The following is a 22,630-nucleotide window of genomic DNA, read 5'->3' as shown; positions in this document are numbered from 1 at the left end:
TGAGGCACAGAGAAGTCAAGCTCTCCCAGCCAGCTGAGTGAAAGAGGCATTAATTTGAACGTGAACCTGCTTTTGTTTTCAAGTCTGTTGCTCTTTTATGTATAACACAAACAACACCCTTCTTCCTTGGGTGATGCAGTCAGTAATGGCCCAACAGAAGGACTACCCAGCCAGTGTTTGACATTCTAGAAATGTATTGACAGAACTGGAGCACCGTCATCTCGGACAAACACCGTCACTTTAAGTACCAGGTCCCTTTCTAGTCTCATGTGTTTCAAGGAAATCACTTCTCTTCTAACTACAAGCAGCCAGAAAGAGCAGACAGTAAAACACAGATAAGACATCTTGGGCACAGAGGGAGGTGGGTGGGAAGTCTCTTGGGTAACTGCCGGACTTCACCCTCATACAATGGGCCCCAGTAAAACAGTGGGCCATAATAAGCATTCCTTTCCCTTCAAGTGCACTAAGATAAGGAAGCTAAATCAGACTCGGTGGGTATGTCTGCAGCTGCAGAAAGATGTATGGGGACAGACACACAACTCTCCCTCCCAGATAAGCACAACAAAGAGACACAAAAGCAGTCCGAGAATCTGATAAACTCTCCCACCCTGAATCCTTAAAAACTCTTAGTCTCTAAGAGAGTGTGGCTTCCGACCTAACTCAGTCAGAATTCCCTCCCAGATTTGAAATAAACCTGTTGACTGTCAAGCCACCCTTCGTGTTTCTCTCCTCTTTCTTTAATTCTTACATGTATAGTTTAAGAAAAGGGGCCAGGCGCAGTGACTCATGCCTGTAATCCCAGCACTTTGGGAGGCTGAGGCAGGCACATTACCTGAGGTCAGGAGTTCAAGACCACCTGGCCAATATGACGAAACCCTGTCTCTACTAAAAATATAGAAAATTAGCCAGGCATGGTGGTGCATGCCTGTAATCCCAGCCACTTGGGAGGCTGAGACAGGAGAATCGCTTGAACTCAGGAGACAGAGGTTTCAGTGAGCTGAGATTGTGCCACTGTACTCCAGCCTGGGCAAGACGGTGAGACTCCATCTCAAAAAAAAAAAAAAAAAAAAAAAGAGAGAGCGAGAGAGAGAAAAGGGAGAGAAGCAGGTGAAGCAGTATGGAGAACACATTAAATAGCAAGACTAAGCAGTTATAGAGTCTCCTAGGAAAAGTGGAGGTGAGTGCTTCTTAGGGTGGTAAGTAATAGCATGAGTGTGAACTGTGTGCCAGGCACAATGCCCATAGCTCTGCATGCAGCATTTACTTGACTTCACCATAGATCGAGGAGATGTTGTTGTTCCCAGTTTATGGATGTGGAAATGAAGGATATGCTGTGAGAAAGTGTCCAGGGTCTCATAGCTGGGCAGTGGCAGAGCTGGAATTTAAACTCAGGTCTTTTCCCTCCCAATGACTCCACCATGTGGCTTCTTGGGCTCACAAAACTTAGGAGATGAGCAAGGGCCAATGAATTCCCCCTGGGTTGGGAGAATCCAGGGCAGCATCATTTAATTCAGGCTGGGATATGGAAAGCTCCCTGGACCCTGGAGGGGAGGCAGGTTGGCAGATTCTTCTGGGCAGAAACTTCTTGGTGGACATTGCTACATGGTTAAAGATTAAGGAGAGGGAGCAGAGGAAAGAGGGCATCTGAGGAAGAGTCTAAAGGCATGGAGCAGAAGGCTAAGGTTTGGAAGGAGACTTCAGAGATGTCCCCAAGAGGACTCTCAGGTGCAAACATGATGCTATGTTCTTCTTTGCCTTCAAGATAAATATATTCTGGTTTTTCTTTCCTGCTAGTTTAATGGGACTGTAATTTCCGACTATTTGAGGATAGAATATGGCAGGGAATATAAATGGAACTGAGAATCTAGTTCAGTCATCTATGCCAGAATTTAGCATGTCTGGAATGCCATACCTGCTCAGAAGGTGTGTGATAGAGGAAGCAAAGGAGGGAGGAAGAATGAAGGCAGGCAGGAAGGAAATAAAAGAAAGACTGGGAAGCAAACAAAAGCGCCCCTGTCAAGACTTGATAAAATTGATTTCCTTTCCCTGAGTCCCAGATACCTTATCTGTAAAATAATGAGAACATTTTGTGGGGCAAGTGATCTACCTTGTAAAGCAGCTGCAAGGACAAATGAAGATTGCAGGTGTATGAAAACTTTGAAATGCAAATGCAGGTGGGGCATGGTGGCTCAAGCCTGTAATCCTAGCACTTTGGGAGGCTGAGGCAGGCGGATCACCTGAGGTCAGGAGTTCGAGACCAGCCTGGCCAACATGGTGAAACCCCATCTCTACTAAAAATACAAAAACTAGCCAGGTGTGATGGCGCATGCCTGTAATCGCCCCTCCTTAGCAGGTTGAGGCAGGAGAATTGCTTGAACTCGGGAGGCAGAGATTGCAGTGAGCCAAGATCGCGCCATTGCACTCCAGCCTGGGTGAGAAAAGCAAAACTGTCTTAAAAAAAAAATGCAGCCAGGCGTGGTGGCTCACGCCTGTAATCCCAGCACTTTGGGAGGCCGAGGCAGGCAGATCACAAGGTCAAGAGATTGAGACCATCCTGGCCAACATGGTGAAACCCTGTCTCTACTAAAAATACAAAAATTAGCTGGGCATGGTGGCGCATGCTTGTAGTCCCAGCTACTCTGGAGGCTGAGGCAGGAGAATCGCTTGAACCCAGGAGGCGGAGGTTGCAGTGAGCCGAGATGGCACCACTGCATTCCAGCCTGGCGACAGAGCGAGATTCCGTCTAAAAAAAAAGCAAATGCATAGCATGTGTAGCAGTAATTTTACATGTGGCTTAAAATCCCCTGAGTGTGCTTTGTACTATCAGGTAGATGTAATATACATATGATATTCCGACTTCTGTGAAATGGTCAGTCAAAGGGCACCTGTGACTTTATGTTGTGAGGATACCCTTTGTGAGCTCATTTTTGAAAAAGTTGTGTTATTGGTGACATTTGGAATTCAGCCTTGAAAGTTCATGGAATCAGGGCACATGGAAAGTCAAAGAGATGAAAGAAAAATTAAGAACCTTGACCCAACACTTTCTAACTCACGGTTTCCTTTGGTGCTTGCTCACCGGCTGCTCCCTTCTCTGCAGAGCAGCAGCCTCAGCCTTCAGAGGAAGAATCCGTGAGCCCTGTGCCCTTGCCAGGGAGACCCTAGGGGCTCTGGGACTGTGGGTGTTTGAAGTTACCACTGAGATTTAACTTCAAATATTCCCTTGTTAGAATGAGTACAACCTGTGGACTGCATACCAGAACCAGGAAACACAGCAGGTCCTAATGGAGGAGAGAAATGTTTTCTGTGGAACCTACAATGTTCGCATTCTCTCTGATACGTAGGTACTGGGTTCAGAATCTGGGTCTCTAGGGACACTTAAGTTATCCATACTGACACTTGGGATTTCCCTGACCTTTGTGTACATGGAAAGGCAAGCTCTCCTCACCTCAAGCTCTAGCCCTAAACTTGCACGTGATCCCATGTAGATAATAGCTGCTTCATTTTGCACCATTCTTGGCAGTGGGTAAAGGACACTTTCCCTTTATAAATTCTGGGTATGCTGACCAACAACCTTTTGCACAAGTCACACATAAAATCTTTATTTTTTGAAATCTCTTTATTTTGTTATATTAATTTTAGAAATAATATACAGTTATTGGAAAAAGTCTTCCAAATGCCAGAAAATGTATAGAGAAAGGCAAAGTTTTCCTGTAGTTTATCACCTAGCAATAACCACCATTAATATTGATGTCTACCCTTCTAGAATTCTTTTCTTTCCATACTTAGCACATCTTTTAAGTAGCGGTGGTGTTATATTACACATATTTCTGTAACCCAGCCTAGCAAAGTACTATAGATATCTTTCCATGGTAAATAGGACAGTCGTATTTATAATTGCATACTCTGACATCATTTCAATATGCCGAGAGAAGAAGGTTCTTTAATAATCAACTTTCTGCCATATTTAGGCCTAGGACTTCACTTTATATTCACAAGGTTTTGCAAAGTCCACCTCTACTTTATTTTTGGCCATGAATCTTATTAACAAATTGCATCTTGACAATAGAACAGTCAGTATGAGGAAGACAGAGAAGATAAGATAGGGGAAAGGCAAAGTCGAATTTTTATGGATAGTATGGTGATAACTGTTCTTTAGAAGAGATGGTGACTAGTTGAACTCTAGGTGTGACAAACGGAATAAGGGCAAAAATAGCAAGAATTGCTCCTTATAATATATGTGTGTACATATACATATATATACACACACATACACATATGTACATGTATATATATTAAAAAGTATATATACACATACACACATATATATATTTTAAAGAACAGTTATCACCATACTATCCGTATTTCTTTTTTCAGAGTGAACCTCATTCTGTCATCCAGGCTGGCGTGCAGTGGTGCAATCTTGGTTCATTGTAACCTCCACCTCCTGGGCTCAAGCGATTCTCCTGCCTCAGTCTCCCAAGTAGCTGGGACTATAGGCACATGCCACCACGCCTGGCTAATTTCTGAATTCTTTTGTAGAGACGGGGTTTCGTTCTCTGGTCAGGTTGGCCTCAAAGCTCCTCGTATTTAGAGTGACTATACATCCCTGTTTGTTGGAATGATCCCTCTCTACTCTGCAGTCCTAGTGTCATTAGTCCCCAGTTTGGGTGTGGTGGATCATGCCTGTAATCCCAGAACTTTGGGAGGCTGAAGTAGGAGAATTGCTTGAGGACAAGAGTTGGAGTTTACAGGGAGATATTATTGCGCCCCTGTACTCCAGCCTGGGTGACAGAGCAAGACCTTGTCTCTAAAAATAAATAAATAGTGTCTCCTTTCACAATAAAATACCCCCTGTCCAATAAAATAAAATTGGACAATACATTATTTGGTCATCCTGTTCATACTTTACCTGTTTGCTAATAATCCTGTGATTGAAACATTAATTCAACTCACCTAGTTTTATGGGACAATAAGCTCATTGTAAGTAAGGTCCTTATCTGATAATTCTTTATATTTCCTGTGGTATCTGCTAGCACAGGACTTTGAACCTAACGTATGCTCACTGGATATTGATTAAGGGAAAAAAGAAAAGAAAAGAGGCCGGGCGCGGTGGCTCAAGCCTGTAATCCCGGCACTTTGGGAGGCCGAGACGGGCGGATCACTAGGTCAGGAGATCGAGACCATCCTGGCTAACACGGTGAAACCCCGTCTCTACTAAAAAAAAAACAAAAAAAATAAACTAGCTGGGCTTGGTGGCAGGCGCCTGTAGTCCCAGCTACTCAGGAGGCTGAGGCAAGAGAATGGCGTAAACCCGGGAGGCGGAGCTTGCAGTGAGCTGAGATCCGGCCACTACACTCCAGCCTGGGTGACAGAGCGAGACTCCGTCTCAAAAAAAAAAAAAAAAAAAAAAAAAAGAAAAGAAAAGAAATATAGTGTGCAGAGGACTTCCCAACTGTGTTCCTCTGATGTTTTCCAAGAAAACAGGTTGCCATGATCGATTAAATTTGGGCAATGCCACATACTCCATTCTCTCTTGGGGATTTAGCAAACATTTACAGAATTTTTAAAAAATTGCCTTTTGTCTTTAGTTTTTAAATTTGACGGAAATGGATTTTTATCATGTATGAGAGTGGGGATCCCTCAGGGCCTGTTAATTCTCGACCTTGCCTTCTGCTCCCTCCCTTGTTGAAAGGCCCTGATTTTTCCTTTATACCACTGCTGTAGGCGAAAGTCAGGGGGCTGAGTCAGTCCCAGGAAGGACACAGACTCTTCTTTCATGGATAATCCTTTTCCCCGGCACTCAGGTGGGATCAAAAAAGAGTCATCCACTATCCCGGGGGAGATCTGATAGCTGTGTCGTCTAATCGAAAGATCCATCTTCTAGACATCATACAAGTAAAAGTGATACCCGTTGAATTCCGAGGCCATGCTGGGAGTGTCCGGGCCCTCTTGCTGTGTGAGGAGGAAAATTTTCTCCTAAGTGGAAGTTATGACTTAAGTATCAGGTGAGGAATCCAAAGGCATCATGATCCCCATCCTACCTAAGGCCTAGCGGCAGCTCATGGAAGAAGTATGCATGCTTTTTTCCTCTTATATTTAACAGTTATCCTAGAAGACACTGACTTCCGGAATAACTTCAGCTTATTATTTTGGCAAGGAAAAAGTCAGGAATGTATATATTGCTTACAATTTGAATGAGATAGATTTATAACAGTTATCAGATATATTTTCTAATTGATGAGTGCAAGTCAGAAAAATTTTCTTTATTAGCATTCTTAGATGAAGAAATAATTACTTACCTTTGTTCTTACGGATTCTTTCAGGGAACATGGCTTTTTATGGGTATGAGACAGACTATAGAGGCAAAATAGTGTTTTAAAAACGCATATGTATGTATATTTTTAAATAGTATAACAAACACTCATGCATCCATTAGATATCACCATTTCCTAACCCTCCCACTGTGCCTTTCTCTTCTTGCTTCTTCCTGACAACCAGAGGTAATGTTATCCTAATTTTATACTAATTATTCCCTTGCATTTCTTTATCATTTTTGCTTCCTTCTTATATATCTCCAAGAGTATTAATTACTTTTGCCTGTTTTTGAACTTAACATAAAAGGAATCATATTTTTAAAATTTGTTGGTACTTCATTCTTACATGGAACTACATTTTTGAGATTCACCTATATGATGTAGGTGGCAGTAATTAACTTATTTCACTGAGATACAGTATTACATTGGATGATTTTATCATAACTCATGTGTTTGTTTTTCTGTTGGTGGACATTTGCATTCTTTCTAGTTTTTTGTTTGTTTGTTTGTTTTTTGAGACAGAATCTCGCCCTGGTGGCCCAGGCTGGAGTGCAGTGGTGCGATCTAGGCTCGCTGCAAGCTCCGCCTCCTGGGTTCACACCATTCTCCTGCCTCAGCCTCCTGAGTAGCTGGGACTACAGGTGCCTGCCACCACGCACAGCTGATTTTTTTTTTTGTATTTTTTAGTAGAGACGGGGTTTCACCGTGTTAGCCAGGATGGTCTCGATCTCCTGACCTCGTGATCTACCCGCCTCGGCCTCTCAAAGTGCTGGGATTACAGGCGTGAGCCACGGTGCCCGACTCTTGTTTCTAGTTTTTCATTATTTCAAAGAATGCTGCCAGAGACGGGTCTTGGATGTGTCCCCTGATGCCCATGTGCACGAGTGTTTTAAAGGTATATTCTTAGCATGGGAATTTCTAGGAAGGAGTACTAAACTGCTTTCCAATGTGGTTGTATTAATTTACATTCCCATTGGCAGCATATGAGAATATCTCTTCTTATGTATTCTCACAAACACTTAATATTATCAATGTAACAGTTTTGTCAATCTGATGGGTATTAAATAAAACCCACTGTGTTTTATTGGGGTTTAAATTTTAACTTTCCTGATTATTAATGAAGTTGAGCACCTTTTCATATGTGTATTAGGATCTCCAGAGAAACAGAACCAATAGAATGTGTATATACATAGGAGATTCGTTATAAAGTATTGACTTGTGTGATAAAGGCAGCTGGCAAGTCCAAAATCTGAGGGCTGGAGACCCAGGAGAGCCAATAGTGCAGATGAAGCCCAAAGGCCATCTGCCAGAGAATTCCCTCTCACCAGGACTATCTATTAACTTTGTTCACAGTATCTACATGAGTTTTGTTGAACAAAAATTCTCAATAAGGGCTGGGCGTGATGGCTCACGCCTGTAATCCCAGCACTTTGGGAGGCCCAGGCGGGCGGATCATCTGAGGTCGGGAGTTTGAGACCAGCCTGACCAACACGGAGAAACCCCATCTCTACTAAAAATACAAAATTAGCCGGGCGTGGTGGCACATGTCTGTAATCCCAGCTACTCAGGAAGGCTGAGGCAGGAGAATCGCTTGAACCCAGGAGGTGCCACTGCACTCCAACCTGGGCAACAAGAGCAAAACTCGGTCTCAAAAAAAAAAAAAAAAAAAAATCGATATGAATGTAATAAAACATCAGTTTATCAGGGTTTTTTCCCCCTCATTTTTGTGATTCTTCCCTCTTCCAGGTCACAGAGATATTTTCTAATATTCTATCAACATTACAGTTTTATCTTTTGCATTCAGTTTTTTAATCTATTTGTAATCCAACCTTATATGTGGCCTTAGGTAGGGTTTCCATTTCATTTATTCATATTTAAATAAAATCAGCAGTCTCTCCCTCTTGCTATCTTTATCACATGGATATTTCCCGTATGTGCATGAGAATGTCCCTGAGCTCTCTGATCTAGTCCATTTTCTGTTTTTCTGTTTTTAGTCAAAATCCCCCTTCTTGAAAATTGTTTGTATTATTTTTAGGTATGCATTTAGAGAATGTTTTAAAATGTGATGGGGAGGGAAATTCTACTTTTCACTTTTCTTTCTTTTTTTTTTTTCTTTGAGACGGAGTCTAGCTCTGTCGCCCAGGCTGGAGTGCAGTGGTGCCATCTCGGCTCACTGCAAGCTCTGCCTCCTGGGTTCACGCCATTCTCCTGCCTCAGCCTCCCGAGTAGCTGCGACTACAGGCGCCCGCCACGACGCCCGGCTGATTTTTTGTATTTTTAGTAGAGACAGGGTTTCACCGTGCTAGCCAGGATGGGCTCAATCTCCTGACCTCGTGATTCGCCTGCCTTGGCCTCCCAGAGTGCTGGGATTACAGGTGTGAGCCACCGTGCCCGGCCTCACTTTTATTTTTTGTGTAACAGCTATAGTATATACGTTTTGAGTTTTTGGAGTAAGTTTATCAACTTTCAATAAAAGCTAACTAGACTTTTTATTGGGATTGCATTGAATTTATAGATTAGTTTGGTAAACACACTCAATTAAATAATCTGTGTTCTTTCTTAGAGCCTTAAAATTTTTTTCATAAAAGTCCTGTGTATTTTTACTTAATGCCTGTAAACGTTATAATTTTGTTACTGTTGTGAATGGTATCTTAATTTTGCTTATATTTTCAAATTAGTTATTGCTGGCATAGAGAAATGCAATTGATGTTTGTAAATTGATCTTGTGTCTGGCATCATTGCCAAACTCTCTTATTAGTTCTAAAAGCATATATGTTTAATAATTGGTTTTTGTATGTAGACAATCTTATCAACTTCAAATGACTATATATATATATTTTGTTGTTGTTGTTGTTTGTTTGTTTGTTTTGAGATAAAGTCTCACTGTGTTACCAGACTGGAGTGCTGTGGCGCGATCTCGGCTCACTGCAACCTCCGACTCCCTGATTCAAACAATTCTCCTGCCTCAGCCTCCCGAGTAGCTGGGACTACAGGCACATGCCATTATGCTTGGCTAATTTTTTTTTTTTTGTATTTTAGTAGAGACGGGGTTTCACTATGTTGGCCAGGATGGTCTTGATCTCCTGACCTCGGATCTGCCCACCTCGGCCTACCAAAGTGCTGGAATTACAGGCATGAGCCACTCCCCAGTCAACAATATATTATCTTCTTTTCTATTTTTTTTCTTTTTTTGAGATGGAGTCTCACTCTGTCGCCCAGGCTGGAGTGCAGTGGCCGGATCTCAGCTCACTGCAAGCTCCGCCTCCCGGGTTTACGCCATTCTCCTACCTCAGCCTCCGGAGCAGCTGGGACTACAGGCGCCCGCCACCTCGCCCGGCTAGTTTTTTGTATTTTTAGTAGAGACGGGGTTTCACCGTGTTAGCCAGGATGGTCTCGACCTCCTGACCTCGTGATCCGCCTGCTTGGGCCTCCCAAAGTGCTGGGATTACAGGCTTGAGCCACCGCGCCCGGCCTATCTTCTTTTCTAATGCCTGTACCATCTTTTGTTTTTCTTTCCTTCTAACTTTGCCTAGGCCTTCCAGTGCTGTGGCAGGCAGTAGCAGTGAGAGTGGGCATCTTCATCTTGTTCCCCTTCTGGAAGGGAATACATCCACAATTTCTCCACTGAGCATAATATTTACTGTTATGACTTTGGCTTATATCTTTTACTAAACCCAGAAAGTTCCTTCTATTCCTATTTTTCTAAAAGTATTTATCAAATACCTTTTCTTGCATAAATTCTGAAAACCAACCTGAAGACATAAACCACCATACTGCTAGAAACAGAAATTCAAAACATGCTTTCTTTCAGAGCACTGTGCCATCATCATTCAATGCACTGTGGCTGCATTGGAGGCTCTGAGAAATTGGTAAGGCATTGGTAAGGCTGCAAGACCCTTGGGAATATTAGAAGAAAAAGCTTAACATATTCAAAAAACCCCAAAGACATATTAATCGTTTTTATGTGCAAAACCTCACAATAACTCTATGAAGTGCAATTTTTTTTTTTTTTTTTTTGAGACGGAGTGTCACTCTGTCACCCAGGCTCGAGTACAGTGGCGCGATCTCGACTTATTGCAAGCTCCACCTCCCGGGTTCACGCCATTCTCCTGCCTCAGCCTCCCGAGTAGCTGGGACTACAGGTGCCCACCACCACGCCCGGCTAACTTTTGTATTTTTAGTAGAGACGGGGTTTCACCGTGTTAGCCAGGATGGTCTTGATCTCCTGACCTCGTGATCCGCCTGCCTCGGCCTCCCAAAGTGCTGGGATTACAGGCGTGAGCCACTGTGCCCGGCTTTATTTTTAATTTTTATTATTATTATTATTATTTTAGACGGAGTCTCGCTCTGTCGCCCAGGCTGGAGTGCAGTGGTGCTGTCTCGGCTCACCGCAAGCTCCGCCTCCCGGGTTCACGCCATTCTCCTGGGTGGGACTATAGGCGCCCACCACCACGCCAGGCTAATGTTTTGTATTTTTAGTAGAGACAGGGTTTCTCCATGTTAGCCAGGATGGTCTCAATCTCCTGACCTCGTGATCTGCTAGCCTTGGCCTCTCAAAGTGCTGGGATTACAGGCGTGAGCCCCCCGGCGTGGCTTAAGTACAATTATTGTCCTCAGTTTACAGATGAAGAAACTGAGGTACGTGGTGGTTCAGTAACTTGCCCAGGATCACACAGCTGGTAAGTGATGGCCCTGGGAATGGACTTCAGGAAGCCTGCTCCAGAACCATTATCTCAGCATTCTGCTTTGTCCTGTCTCAAAAGCAGCCTAGCTGAAGTGGAAGTACAGTTGAGAGACCTTGGGCACGTGTTCTTAACAAAAAACAGGATAATTCATTTTTGCTCCCATCTGTCTCTTAGATATGCTCTATATATACATAAATATTTTGGATCTAAGTGAGTGGTAAAGGATTCTGTTGCTCTTATTTGAAGATCTGCTGTACCACTGAATCAGTGCCATGGATTATAAGGCTGGTGGTCATTCAGGACGCTTCTACCTGAAAACCACCTGACATTGATCAAGCACTTTGTACATGTTAGTCACTATTCCAGTGTTACCTCCACTGGTGCAGGGTTTCTCAACTTTGGCGCTATTGCCATCTGGGGCTGGGAAATTCTTTACTGTGGGGCCTGCCCTGTGCAATGTAGAATGTTTAGCAGCATCTCTGGATTTGACGCACTAGATACCAGTGTCTCTTCCTTCCCTGATTGTGACCACCAAAAATATCTCCAGCTATTTCCAAATGGCCCCTGGGGGTAGAAGTTACCCAGGGTTGACACTGTATTAGTCCATTTAATTCTTCACAAAAACCCTATGATGCAACTACTCATTATTATTTCCATTTTATCAGTGAGGAAAGGAAACTTACACAGAAATTAACTTCCTCAAAGTTACACCAAATAGGTGCTGCAGCTGGGATTCAAATCCAGGCCCCTGACTCTATGCTGAACCACGAGGCTCTGCTGCCTCCCAACTACCTACTTATCTACAGGGATTCTACGCAGTATGATCCTCTGAGCCCTCAGGAACTCTCACAAACATTCTTTTGGCCTGATTCCTGCAGATACTGGGATCTGAAAAGTGGGGCTTGCACACGAATCTTCAGTGGTCACCAGGGGACTATCACTTGCATGGATTTGTGTAAGGACAGGCTCGTGTCGGGAGGAAGAGATTGCCAGGTAAAAGGTGAGAAAGAAGTGCCTTAAATTTTCTAAGAAGTTTCCTGCAACTCATGGGTTACCAAAATGCTTTGTTTTGTTCATTTCTATAGGCCGGCAGTCATTTATTCTCTTCCTTCCTTCCTTCCTTCCTTCCTTCCTTCCTTCCTTCCATCCATCCATCCATCCATCCATCCATCCATCCATCAATCCATCCATTCAACAACTATCTGTAGAATACCTACAACAAGCTACACACTGAGCTAGGTGCTGAGGAGAAAAAAAAAAGGAATAGGATACAGCCCTTTAGATACAACTTTTTATTTCTTCAAAGGGCTCATAGTCTCCTAATGGAAGCAGATACATAAATATATAGTGGGGAATATAATAAATCCATGAACAACAAGAGCTGCCATTTACTGAGTACCAATTTTGTGACAGATGCTTAACATACATTATTTAATCCTCACGAGATCCCCATTTGTAATTTTATAAATGGGCCAAGATATATACATAAAATATAAGTGAAGGAAAGCATACTTACATAGTTAGGGCTAACCTAGCATAAATGGTTAAGCACACGGCCTCTGGATCCAGACTCCCTAGGTTCAAATCCCGGCTCTGCCACTCACCACCTACATGACTTGAGCAGGCAACCTAACTTCTCTATGCCTCAGTTTCCTCATCTGTGTAGTGGGGAATAATAATAGTACTTTTCTGGTGAAGATGAGCTTATGCATGTCACACACTTTGAGTGGTCGCCGGCTTACTGTTAGCGCCATGTAAGTATCAACTCTGGTTGTTGCTGTATTTTGTCTCAGGCCACTTGTCCTGTTGCCTGAGGAAGAAGGTGCTTTTGGGAAGCACCTTTGAAGGAGACTTTAATGTTTTCATTCCTGAATTCACAGAGTTCACTTTTAACTTCTTCTTTATTTTTTTTTTGAGACAGAGTCTTGCTCTGTGGCCAGGCTGGAGTGCAGTGGCACGATCTTGGCTTACCACAACCTCCACCTCCCAGGTTCAAGCGATTCTCCTGCCTCAGCCTCCCGAGTAGCTGGGACTACAGGCGCGTGCCACCATACCCAGCTAATTTTTGTTTTTTTTAGTAGAGACAGGGTTTCACCATGTTGGCTAGGCTGGTCTCGATTTCCTGACCTTGTGATCCACCCGTCTCGGCCTCCCAAAGTGCTGGGATTACAGGCGTGAGTCACTGGGCCCGGCATCAACTTCTTCCTTTTAGGAAACCCTGTTCTGCCACCCACGCACCCACTCTCATCCCCACTACAAGATGCCAGGCAGTTGCTGTAACACAGTCTGTGTTGAAGCAGCAGTAAACCCACCCCTAGCCGTGACCATTTCTCTGTAAAATCCAAAAGTCAGATTCACAAGTATTTAAAAACATAAGTGAGGGTAGACGACCTTCTTTTATTTTGGGGATAGGTGTGGGTCAGGAAGACAGCATCTGGGAAAAATGACAACACTACATGTATGCCGTGATTTTTTTTTTTTTTTTTTAATTTTACCTGCTCCTACTCAAGCTGTATGCCATGATTTTTATGAAATCTACTTGATAGCAAGCATGTTTCAGGCTTGATGAATCAGCTGATTGGAGATGACCTCCAACTTGGGCCTCAAGGCTAAGTTCCAGGGCCATAGCCAAGGTCTTCTGGATTGCGGGCTCCCCCAACCACCTGTATTCAGGGCACTCTGTGCTGTGGGTACATGAGCTGTTGGTGAGCCTGTCCTGTGGAGGTGCTAGGCCAGGGGAAGTCCTTCTAGAGTCTGACTTGATGGGCTCGATGAGTCTTTGCTTCTGTGATGGGGAGCAGAACTCCACTGTCAACTTTCCTCTTCCCCCTTTTTCCCCACTCCCATCTCTTCCTCTCTCTCCCTCCTGTTCAGTATGGGATGTAGACACAGGGAAGTGCCTGAAGACGTTTAGACACAAAGACCCCATCTTGGCCACCAGGATCAATGATACCTACATTGTGAGCAGCTGTGAGCGAGGGGTGGTGAAAGTGTGGCACATTGTCATGGCCCAGTTGGTAAAGGTGAGTGGACAGTGGGCTGCCTTGGGGGAAAGGGCACTGGGGAGGAGGTGGGTGGGCTCCCCCTACCTAGCTCCTCAGGTCATCCTAGAGCAACTGAGTATGGCCATCAAGAAGGACAGTCCTGAAGCTCTAAAGGGGAGGGCCCCAAAATGGGGCATTCAGAGTCCGTGGAGGGTAGGGGCTCCACTGCCCACATCATGACCCACGGTATCATGGGGTTGGTGGAGGAAGGCTGCATTCTGACTTAGCAGGAGTTATGGGCTCAGGGCCTTCTAACAGCAGTGAAGGTGAAGTACCTTTTTCTCCTCAAGAGTATTGCACTCTGTAGGGCCAGACGCAGTGGCTCACACCTGTAATCCCAGCATTTTGGGAGGCCGAGGCAGGCGGTTCATGAGGTCAGGAGTTCGAGACCAGCCTGACCAACATAGTGAAACCCCATCTCTACTAAAAAAAAAAAAAAATACAAAAAATTAGTTGGGCATGGTGGCGGGCGCCTGTAACCTCAGCTACTTGGGAGGTTGAAGCAGGAAAATCACTTGAACCCAGGAGGTGGAGGTTGCAGTGAGCTGAGATCACGCGTCTCCAAAAAAGAAAAAAAAAAAAAAAGGTGTTGCATTCTGGCATGGGGTGAGGGGATGAACAAAGCATTTTTTTCCTAAGAAGAAAATACTGGGTGATGAACAGAGAATTTTTTTTTCCTCCTTGCTCTCTAATGAAGAGAGAACATGGATGGTCTTGAAAGTGATTGGATGGTCATAAAACATATTCTTGCTGGATCTGAACCCCTGGCCTTAGCGGGTGGTGGTGACACATGATTTGCAGCAGGAACACAGGATCACAGTGAAAAGTGGCTGGCTTGGCCTGTGGAATTTTCCCACCAATCCTGTCACTATGGCCAATCCAGCAGTTGCAGGCACAGGGATGGCCCATGTGCACTCTGGGTTCTGGCAAGGAGCTGGGATGGCACACGTTGCCTTCATCCTTCTGACAGCAAAGGACAGTGATTTCTGGCCCTTTCTGGTACTCCAACAAGGTAGTGTCTGCCCCAGACACAGACCCACCAGGAACGTGGCCCCTCCCTGATCCCATTCCTCTGTAACCAGAGAGAGAGCTCTATGTGGAATGGACTCCACTGGCCTTCTTTTTTTCTTTTCTTTTTCTTTTTCTTTTCTTTTTTTTTTTTTGGAGACAGAGTCTTGCTCTGTCACCAGGCTGGAGCGCAGTGGCGAAATCTTGGCTCACTGCAACCTCCACCTCCCTGGTTCAAGTGAGTCTCCTGCCTCAGCCTCCCAAGTAGCTGGGATTACAGGTGTGCACCACCATGCCCAGCTAATTTTTGTATTTTTAGTAGAGACAGGGTTTCACCATGTTGGCTAGGATGGTCTCGAACCCCTGACCTCGTGATCTGCCCACCTCGGCCTCCCAAAGTGCTGGGATTACAGGCATAAGTCACCACGCCCGGCCTCCATTGGCCTTCTTACAGCAAAAGCAAGGTTATCTAATCAGGTACCTACCGAGTGAATGGCAGTCACAGATTGGTGGGGGGTGGCTTTGGCATTCATCTGAAGAAGCCTCAGCTTTGGTTCTTGGAGGAGTCACAGTCTGAGTTGAAGACAGTGGTGTCTTTTCTTGCAGACTCTCAATGGCCACGAGGGAGCCGTTAAGTGCCTGTTCTTCGACCAGTGGCATCTCCTCTCCGGAAGCACTGATGGCCTGGTCATGGCCTGGAGCATGGTGGGGAAGTATGAGCGCTGCCTGATGGCCTTCAAGCATCCCAAGTAGGTGCCTGTGAAGCCTGGAGCGGTGAACCTGGTGTCCTTCCCTTCCCCGTCATAGCCTAGACTGCAATCATTGGCAGACCTTCTGCTCCCTGTGGACATCGTGTTCTCTGCGCTTCACCCTCTCTGCTTCCTTCCTCTTCCACCCGGGACCCAGTTTTCCCCACCATCTTCTCTGTTTGGCTATTAACCTCTTCCACTCTTCCTTGTTTCTCTTGCGAAGTAACTATAGAGCTGGGGGTTTTGAGAAGTTATTGAATTTTTTTTTTTTTTTTTTGAGATGGAGTCTCACTCTGTCACCAGGCTGGAGTGCACTGGCACAATCTCGGCTCACTGCAAGCTCCACCTCCCAGGTTCATGCTATTCTCCTGTCTCAGCCTCCCAAGTAGCTGGGACTACAGACACCCACCACCGTGCCGGGTTAATGTTTTGTATTTTTAGTAGAGACGGGGTTTCACCGTGTTAGCCAGGATGGTCTTGATCTCCTGACCTCGTGATCTGCCCGCTTCGGCCTCCCAAAGTGCTGGGATTACAGGCGTGAGCCACCACGCCCGGCCTGAAATTTTATATTTATGACCCTCATGATAAATTCATACCTGACAGCTATCAGACATATGAATACTGGCAGAACCATCCCAAATAATGCCAATTCTAGTAAACTTAAAATTCTAGGAATTGGTCTTTATCCCAGGATGCTTGTGCTCACAAAAGCTTAAAAATGGTCCAAAGACTTTAAAAGAGCTGAGAGCTTAAAAAGAGGAACTTACAACTACAAGTCTACAGACTGGATCCTATTCCAGGGTAGCAAATGGATTTCATTTTATATGCCAATTCAAATTTAGTGGTAGTGGCTGCTTGGAGCCAAGTAATAAGCATTCTGAGGTCACATCCGCGCTTGTTTGGAAAGAGTATTGTGGTCAATGCTGCCATGGTCATCAGTTTTATATGCTACTTTATGCTACTCTTATACTACATGAATATAGCTTCTTTCCCTGAATGCATTATAAAAATTTCCAGGAAACTAAATGCTACCTTAATTGATTAAAAGAATAAGTGGGCTTTTGGCCGGGCGTGGTGGCTCATGCCTGTAATCCCAGCACTTCGGGAGGCCAAGGCGGCCAGATCATGAGGTCAGGAGATGGAGACCATCCTGGCTAACACCGTGAAACCCCGTCTCTAATAAAAATACAAAACATTAGCCGGGAGTGGTGGCGGGCGCCTGTAGTCCCAGCTACTCGGGAGGCTGAGGTAGGAGAATGGCGTGAACCCTAGAGGCGGAGCTTGCAGTGAACCAAGATGGTGCCACTGCACTCCAGCCTGGGTGATAGAGCGAGACTCCATCTCAAAAAAATAAAAATAAAAAGAATAAGTGGGCTTTCTAGGGGATCCATCAGAGGAAACTTATTTTTAGTAAATTGATCTTTTTTTCTGGCCTACAGTGACTTATCTTACCCTTAGATATTAAGAGTCAAAATGAAACATGATTGCTTCCTGATTGCTGAGTTTTGTGCAAAGCCCTCTTAGTCCCCACCACAAGACTATAACTCCACCCAGCCAGCTTAGTAAACCTTCTGGATTATCAAGCCTCGATCTCCAGGAGGAAGTCAAGCTTTATGAAATCACCTGAAAATGTCAACTATCCGTTTTAAAATCTTCTAAGCAGGATTCAGTAGGATTAGTTAGTGAGCAGAAAATAATTTGTTCCCAGCAAGCCCAGCAATTTCGTCACAGTTCATCATACCACTAGCCTCTCCCTCCACCTCTGCTATGAGACCTTCTCAGACAATTCCCACTCCTATTGAATGACAGTCCCTAACATACCATGCATATTAGCTCTTGCTATCCTGCATAGTAACAGAAAAACCATAGACATTTGGAAGACAGGGTCAATACTCTCATTTGTAGATCTCTTTCTCCCAACTTGTCTGTAGGAGCTCTGTGCTCAATAAATGTATCTAACTGATTGGTAACAAGGAATAATTTGACAGCTTGCCTTTCTGGAAACTTCTAACGATTGGACTGATAACTCATCTTTTGAATGTGACATAGGTGAGAAAGCAGATATAGTTGCTATCTGTCCTTTGATGGAAGAAGGGCTGGAGAAAGTGGTATTTCCATTCCTGATGTAATATTTTTTCAACCAAAATTAAGATTTTGCACATAGCATGGGACAGAATGGATATGAGGGAGGAAATCTGAGGATGCAAAATAGGACTGACAGGAATGATGATCTTTGGAAAAGCTTCTGTATTTGTAGTGTCTTTTTATAAATTTATTTTTCTTTATATTTTTATTATTATTATTTTTAATGGCGTGACGCTCTGTTGCCCAGGCTGGAATGCAGTGACATGATCTCGGCTCACTACAACCTCTGTCTTCCAGGTTCCAGCAATTCTCCTGCTTCAGTCTCCTGAGTAGCTGGGACTACAAGCATGTGCCACCATGCCTGGCTAATTTTTGTATTTTTAGTAGAGACAGGGTTTCACCAAGTTGTGCAGGCTGGTGTCAAACTCCTGACCTCAAGTCATCCACCCACCTTTATATTAGTATATAGTATCCCAGACTCCCAAAGTGCTGGGAATACAGACGTGAGCCACAGTGCCCTGCCTGTAGTGCTTTTTTTTTCTTTTTTTTTTTTTTTAAATATAAGCCTGGCCAACATGACAAAACCCTGTCTCTACAAAAAGTACAAAAATTAGCCTGGCATGGTGGCACACACCTGCAGTCCCAGCTACTTGGGAGCCTGAGGTGGGAAGATCACCTGAGCCTGGGGAGGTTGAGGCTGCAAAGAGCTATGATTGTGCCACCACACTCCAGCCTGGGCAACAAAGTGAGACCTTGTTTCAAAAAACAAAACAAAAAAATCTTTATTCCTTAATATATTTTCCATAGCTCACATTGTAATTTGTTTTTCGCTGCGATTTTTAATTAGGATATGATTCACATAACATAAAATTCACCACTTTTGTGTGCAATTCAATTTTTAAAGTATTTTTTAAAGTATATTCATAATGTGCAACCATTACCACTATCTAATTACAAACATTTCCATCGGTCAGTAGAAATGTCCCCTGCTTTATTCTTTATATTAGTAATCTGAGTCTTCTCTCTTATTTTCTTGGTCAAAGATTTGTCAATTGTCTAGCTAATAGTTTGTTGACTTTTTTTTTTTGAGACAGAATCTTGCTTTTTCTCCCAGGCTGGAGTGCAGTGGTGCAATCTCAGCTCACTGCAACCTCCGCCTCCCCGGTTCAAGTGATTATCCTGCCTCGGACTCCCGAGTAACTGGGATCACAGGTGCCCACCACTGCACCCGGCTAATTTTTGTATTTTTTAGGAGAGACGGGGTTTTGCCATCTTGGCCAGGCTGGTCTCGAACTCCTGTCCTCAGGTGATCCAACCACCTCGGCCTCCCAAAATGCTGGGATTACAGGCGTGAGCCACCACGCCTGGCCGTTTGTTGACTCTTTAAAAATGGAACTGCTGGGTGCGGTGGCTCATGCCTGTAATCCCAGCACTTTGGGAAGCCGAGGTGGGTTGATCACCGGAGGTCAGGAGTTTGAGAGCAGCCTGGCCAACATGGTGAAACCCCGTCTCTACTAAAAATACAAAAATTAGCCGGGCGCCTGTAATCCCAGCTACTAGGGAGTCTGAGGCTGGAGAATCGTTTGAACCCGGGAGGCCGAGGTTGCAGTGAGCTGAGATCACGCCATTGTACTCCAGCCTGGGCAACAAGAGCAGAACTCCATCTCAAAAATAAGTAAATAAATAAGCAAATAAAAAAATAATAAAAAGAGAACCAACTTTTGGTTTCATTTGATTTTCTGTATTTTTAAATTGTTTATTTCTAATTTCTGCTAAAATCTTTATTATTTTCCTTCTGCTTCCTGGTTTGAGTTTCATTTGATCTTTTTCAAGTTTTTTAAGGTGAAAGATTATTGATTGGAGAAAGGTAGGCATCTACTGCTATACATTTCCCTCTGAGCACTGCTTAGCTTCATTCCCTAAGTTTTGATAGGTTGTGTTTTCATTGATCTCAAAACTATTTTCTCATTGCCTTTCTGATTTATTCTTTGACTCAGTGGTTAAGACAAGGTTGTTTAATTTCCCCATAATTAAGAATTTTCTAAACGTCCTTCATTATTCATTTCTAATTTAATTTCATTGTAGTTGGAGAACATACTTTGATTTCAGTCTTTCAAAATATATTGAGATTTGTTTCGTAGCCTAACATATGGTCTATCCTGGAGAATGTTCCACGTGCATCTGAGATAAATGTGTGCTCTGCTGTTGTTTGGTGGAGTGTTCTGTATATGTATGTCAGCTCTAGATAGTTTATGATGTTGTTCGTGTCTTCTGTTTCCTTGTGGATCTCCTAACTAGTTGTCCTATCCAGTCCCAGTTACTCAGGAGGAGGCTAAGGTGGGAAGATCGCTTGAGCCCAGGAATTTGAGGCTGCAGTAAGCTATGATCTCACCACTGCACTCCAGCCTAGGTATAGAGTGAGACCCTGACCCCAAAGAAAAAAAAAAAAAAAAAGATGATTTACTTCTGTTATTATGTTGTTTTCCATAGTCTTATGTATTTTTGTTCCTGAATTATTTCACTGTTGCCTTTCTTTGCGTTAAATGGATATTTTTAGTGTGTCATTTTAATATCCTTGTCATTGCTCTTTTCTATAATGTGAATGTGTCCCCACCAAGTATGAGTTAGAAACTTAATCCCTAATGCAACAGTGTTAGGAGGTGGGGCCTAATGGGAGGTATTAGGTCACTAGGGCTCTCCTTTCAGGACTGGACTAATGCTATAGTGGGAATGGGTTCATTATTGTGTGAGTGGGTTCCTTATCAAAGGATGATTTCAGCCTTCTCTTCCTCTCTTTTTTGCCCCCTCTTTGTCTTTGGCACAGCAAGGTTCTCACAAGATGCCAGTCCTTTGGCTTTGGACTTCCCAGCCTCTAGATCCATGAGCTAATAAGCTTCTGTTGATTAGAAATTACCCAGTGTATGGTATCTTGTTATAACAGCACAAAATGGACTAAGACAGTTTTCTTTCTTTTTTTTTTTTTTTTGAGATGGAGTCTCGCTCTGTCACCCAGGCTGGAGTGCAGTGGCGCGATCTTGGCTCCCTGTAAGCTCCACCTCCTGGGTTCACGCCATTCTGCCTCAGGCTCCCAAGTAGCTGGGACTACAGGCGCCTGCCACCATGCCTGGCTAATTTTTTGTATTTTTAGTGGAGACGGGGTTTCACCGTGTTAGCCAGGATGGTCTTGATCTCCTGACCTTGTGATCCGCCCGCCTCGGCCTCCCGAAGTGGTGGGATTACAGGCGTGAGCCACCATGCCAAGCCAACTAAGACACTTTTCTAATGATAAATCATCTATTAATCTTACTGAGGATCCTTTTTACATGAGGACCTACTTCTCTCTTGTTGCTTTCATTATACTCTTCACCCTTGGTATCTGAAAATTTGATTATGATGCATCTAAGTGTGGACCTCTTGTAGTTTATCCCAGTTAGAGTTTATTGAGCTTCTTAGACCTGTAAATTGATGTTTTTCATCATATTTGGGAGGTTTTCAGCAATCATCTCTTCAAATATTCTTTCGGCGCCTTTCTCTACTTTCTTCCTGGATCTCCTATTATGCATATATTGATTTGTTTGATGATGTTATATGGATTTCTGGGGCTCTATTAATTTTTCTTTATTCTTTTTTTCTTTCTGTTCTACACACTGCATAACTTCAATTGACCTTGTTTCAAGTACTTCGCTTCTTCTGCTTGCTTAAATATGCTGCTGAGCCCCTCTAGTGAGTTTTTTTTTTTTTTTTTTTTTTCCTGTGTTGTTGTAGTTGTCAGAATGAGGTCCATTCTGTTCCCTCCACCACCAGGACTGGAGGCTGTTACTTTCATGGCTACCACTGGGCTGGGGGAGGTGGGAAGTGGGACTAAGTTAAGTTAACCTGTCACAAGTCTCACTATTCTTTATTCTTTTTGTTTTTGTTTTTTTTTAGACATAGTCTTGCTCTGTCACCCAGGCTGGAGTGCAGTGGCACAATTTCGGCTCACTGCAACCTCCGCTTCCAGGGTTCAAGTGATTCTCCTGCCTCAGCCTCCTGAGTAGCTGGGATTATAGGTGCGCACCACCAGGCCTGGCTAAGTTTTGTATTTTTAGTAGAGGTGGGGTTTCACCATGTTGGTCAGGCTGGTTTCGAACTCCTGACCTCTAAGTCTCATTATTCTTATTGACACTATGCCATTTTACTTGTGTAAGTCCTCCCTGCGTTGCTGTAAACGTTTGATTATTTTCCAGAGTTCTGGATAAATTAATTTTGGTGAGATCACGTCACTGCACTCCAGCCTGGGTGACAGAGTGAGACTACGTCTCAAAAAAAAAAAAAAAAAAAAAAAAAAAAGGAAAAAAGAAAACTGAAGACTGAGAGATTAAATTACTTTCTGAAGGTTATACAGCCCATAAGTGGTAGAGTCAGGTTTTGATCCCAGGTTTTCTGATCCCAAAGCTTGTGGTTTTAATTACTAGGCTACAATGATATAGACTGAATTACCAAATATCACAGGGATCTATGGGAAGAGAAGTATGGACTCAGCTCACCAAGATCAAATGAGATACATGAAGAGGCAAACTTTTCCATCACATGGCATCTCTCCCAGCGCTGGAGTACATGATTGGCAGACTGTGCTGTGCTTAGGATACCATCAAAGTTATTATATTTCCACCTTGAAAAAATTTAGAAATTTGTTGGGCCTTTCTTTCTTTCCCTTTCCCTCCCTCCCTCCCTCCCTCCCTCCCTCCCTCCCTCCCTTCCTTTCT

The 22,630-nt window shown here is 43.8% G+C and overlaps 1 protein-coding gene across 3 annotated transcripts in view; it reads left to right on the top strand.

Moving 5' to 3' along the window:
- The window catches only part of CDRT1 (CMT1A duplicated region transcript 1), a 42,870-nt gene that overhangs the window by 8,490 nt on the left and 11,750 nt on the right, over positions 1 to 22,630 (top strand). For all 3 annotated transcript variants that reach the window (XM_023188073.2, XM_023188071.2, XM_023188072.2), the window contains exons 6-10: positions 3,228 to 3,337; positions 5,805 to 6,005; positions 11,878 to 11,999; positions 13,874 to 14,022; positions 15,658 to 15,800. In XM_023188073.2, coding sequence (XP_023043841.1) covers positions 3,228 to 3,337; positions 5,805 to 6,005; positions 11,878 to 11,999; positions 13,874 to 14,022; positions 15,658 to 15,800 — 725 coding nt within the window. The remainder of the gene's footprint in view (positions 1 to 3,227; positions 3,338 to 5,804; positions 6,006 to 11,877; positions 12,000 to 13,873; positions 14,023 to 15,657; positions 15,801 to 22,630) is intronic.

The sequence above is a fragment of the Piliocolobus tephrosceles genome, chromosome 16 (genome assembly GCF_002776525.5).
Source record: "Piliocolobus tephrosceles isolate RC106 chromosome 16, ASM277652v3, whole genome shotgun sequence".
NCBI lineage: Eukaryota > Metazoa > Chordata > Mammalia > Primates > Cercopithecidae > Piliocolobus > Piliocolobus tephrosceles.
The sequence above is the reverse complement of the archived record's forward strand: the minus strand, read 5'-3'. Positions and strand labels throughout refer to the sequence as shown.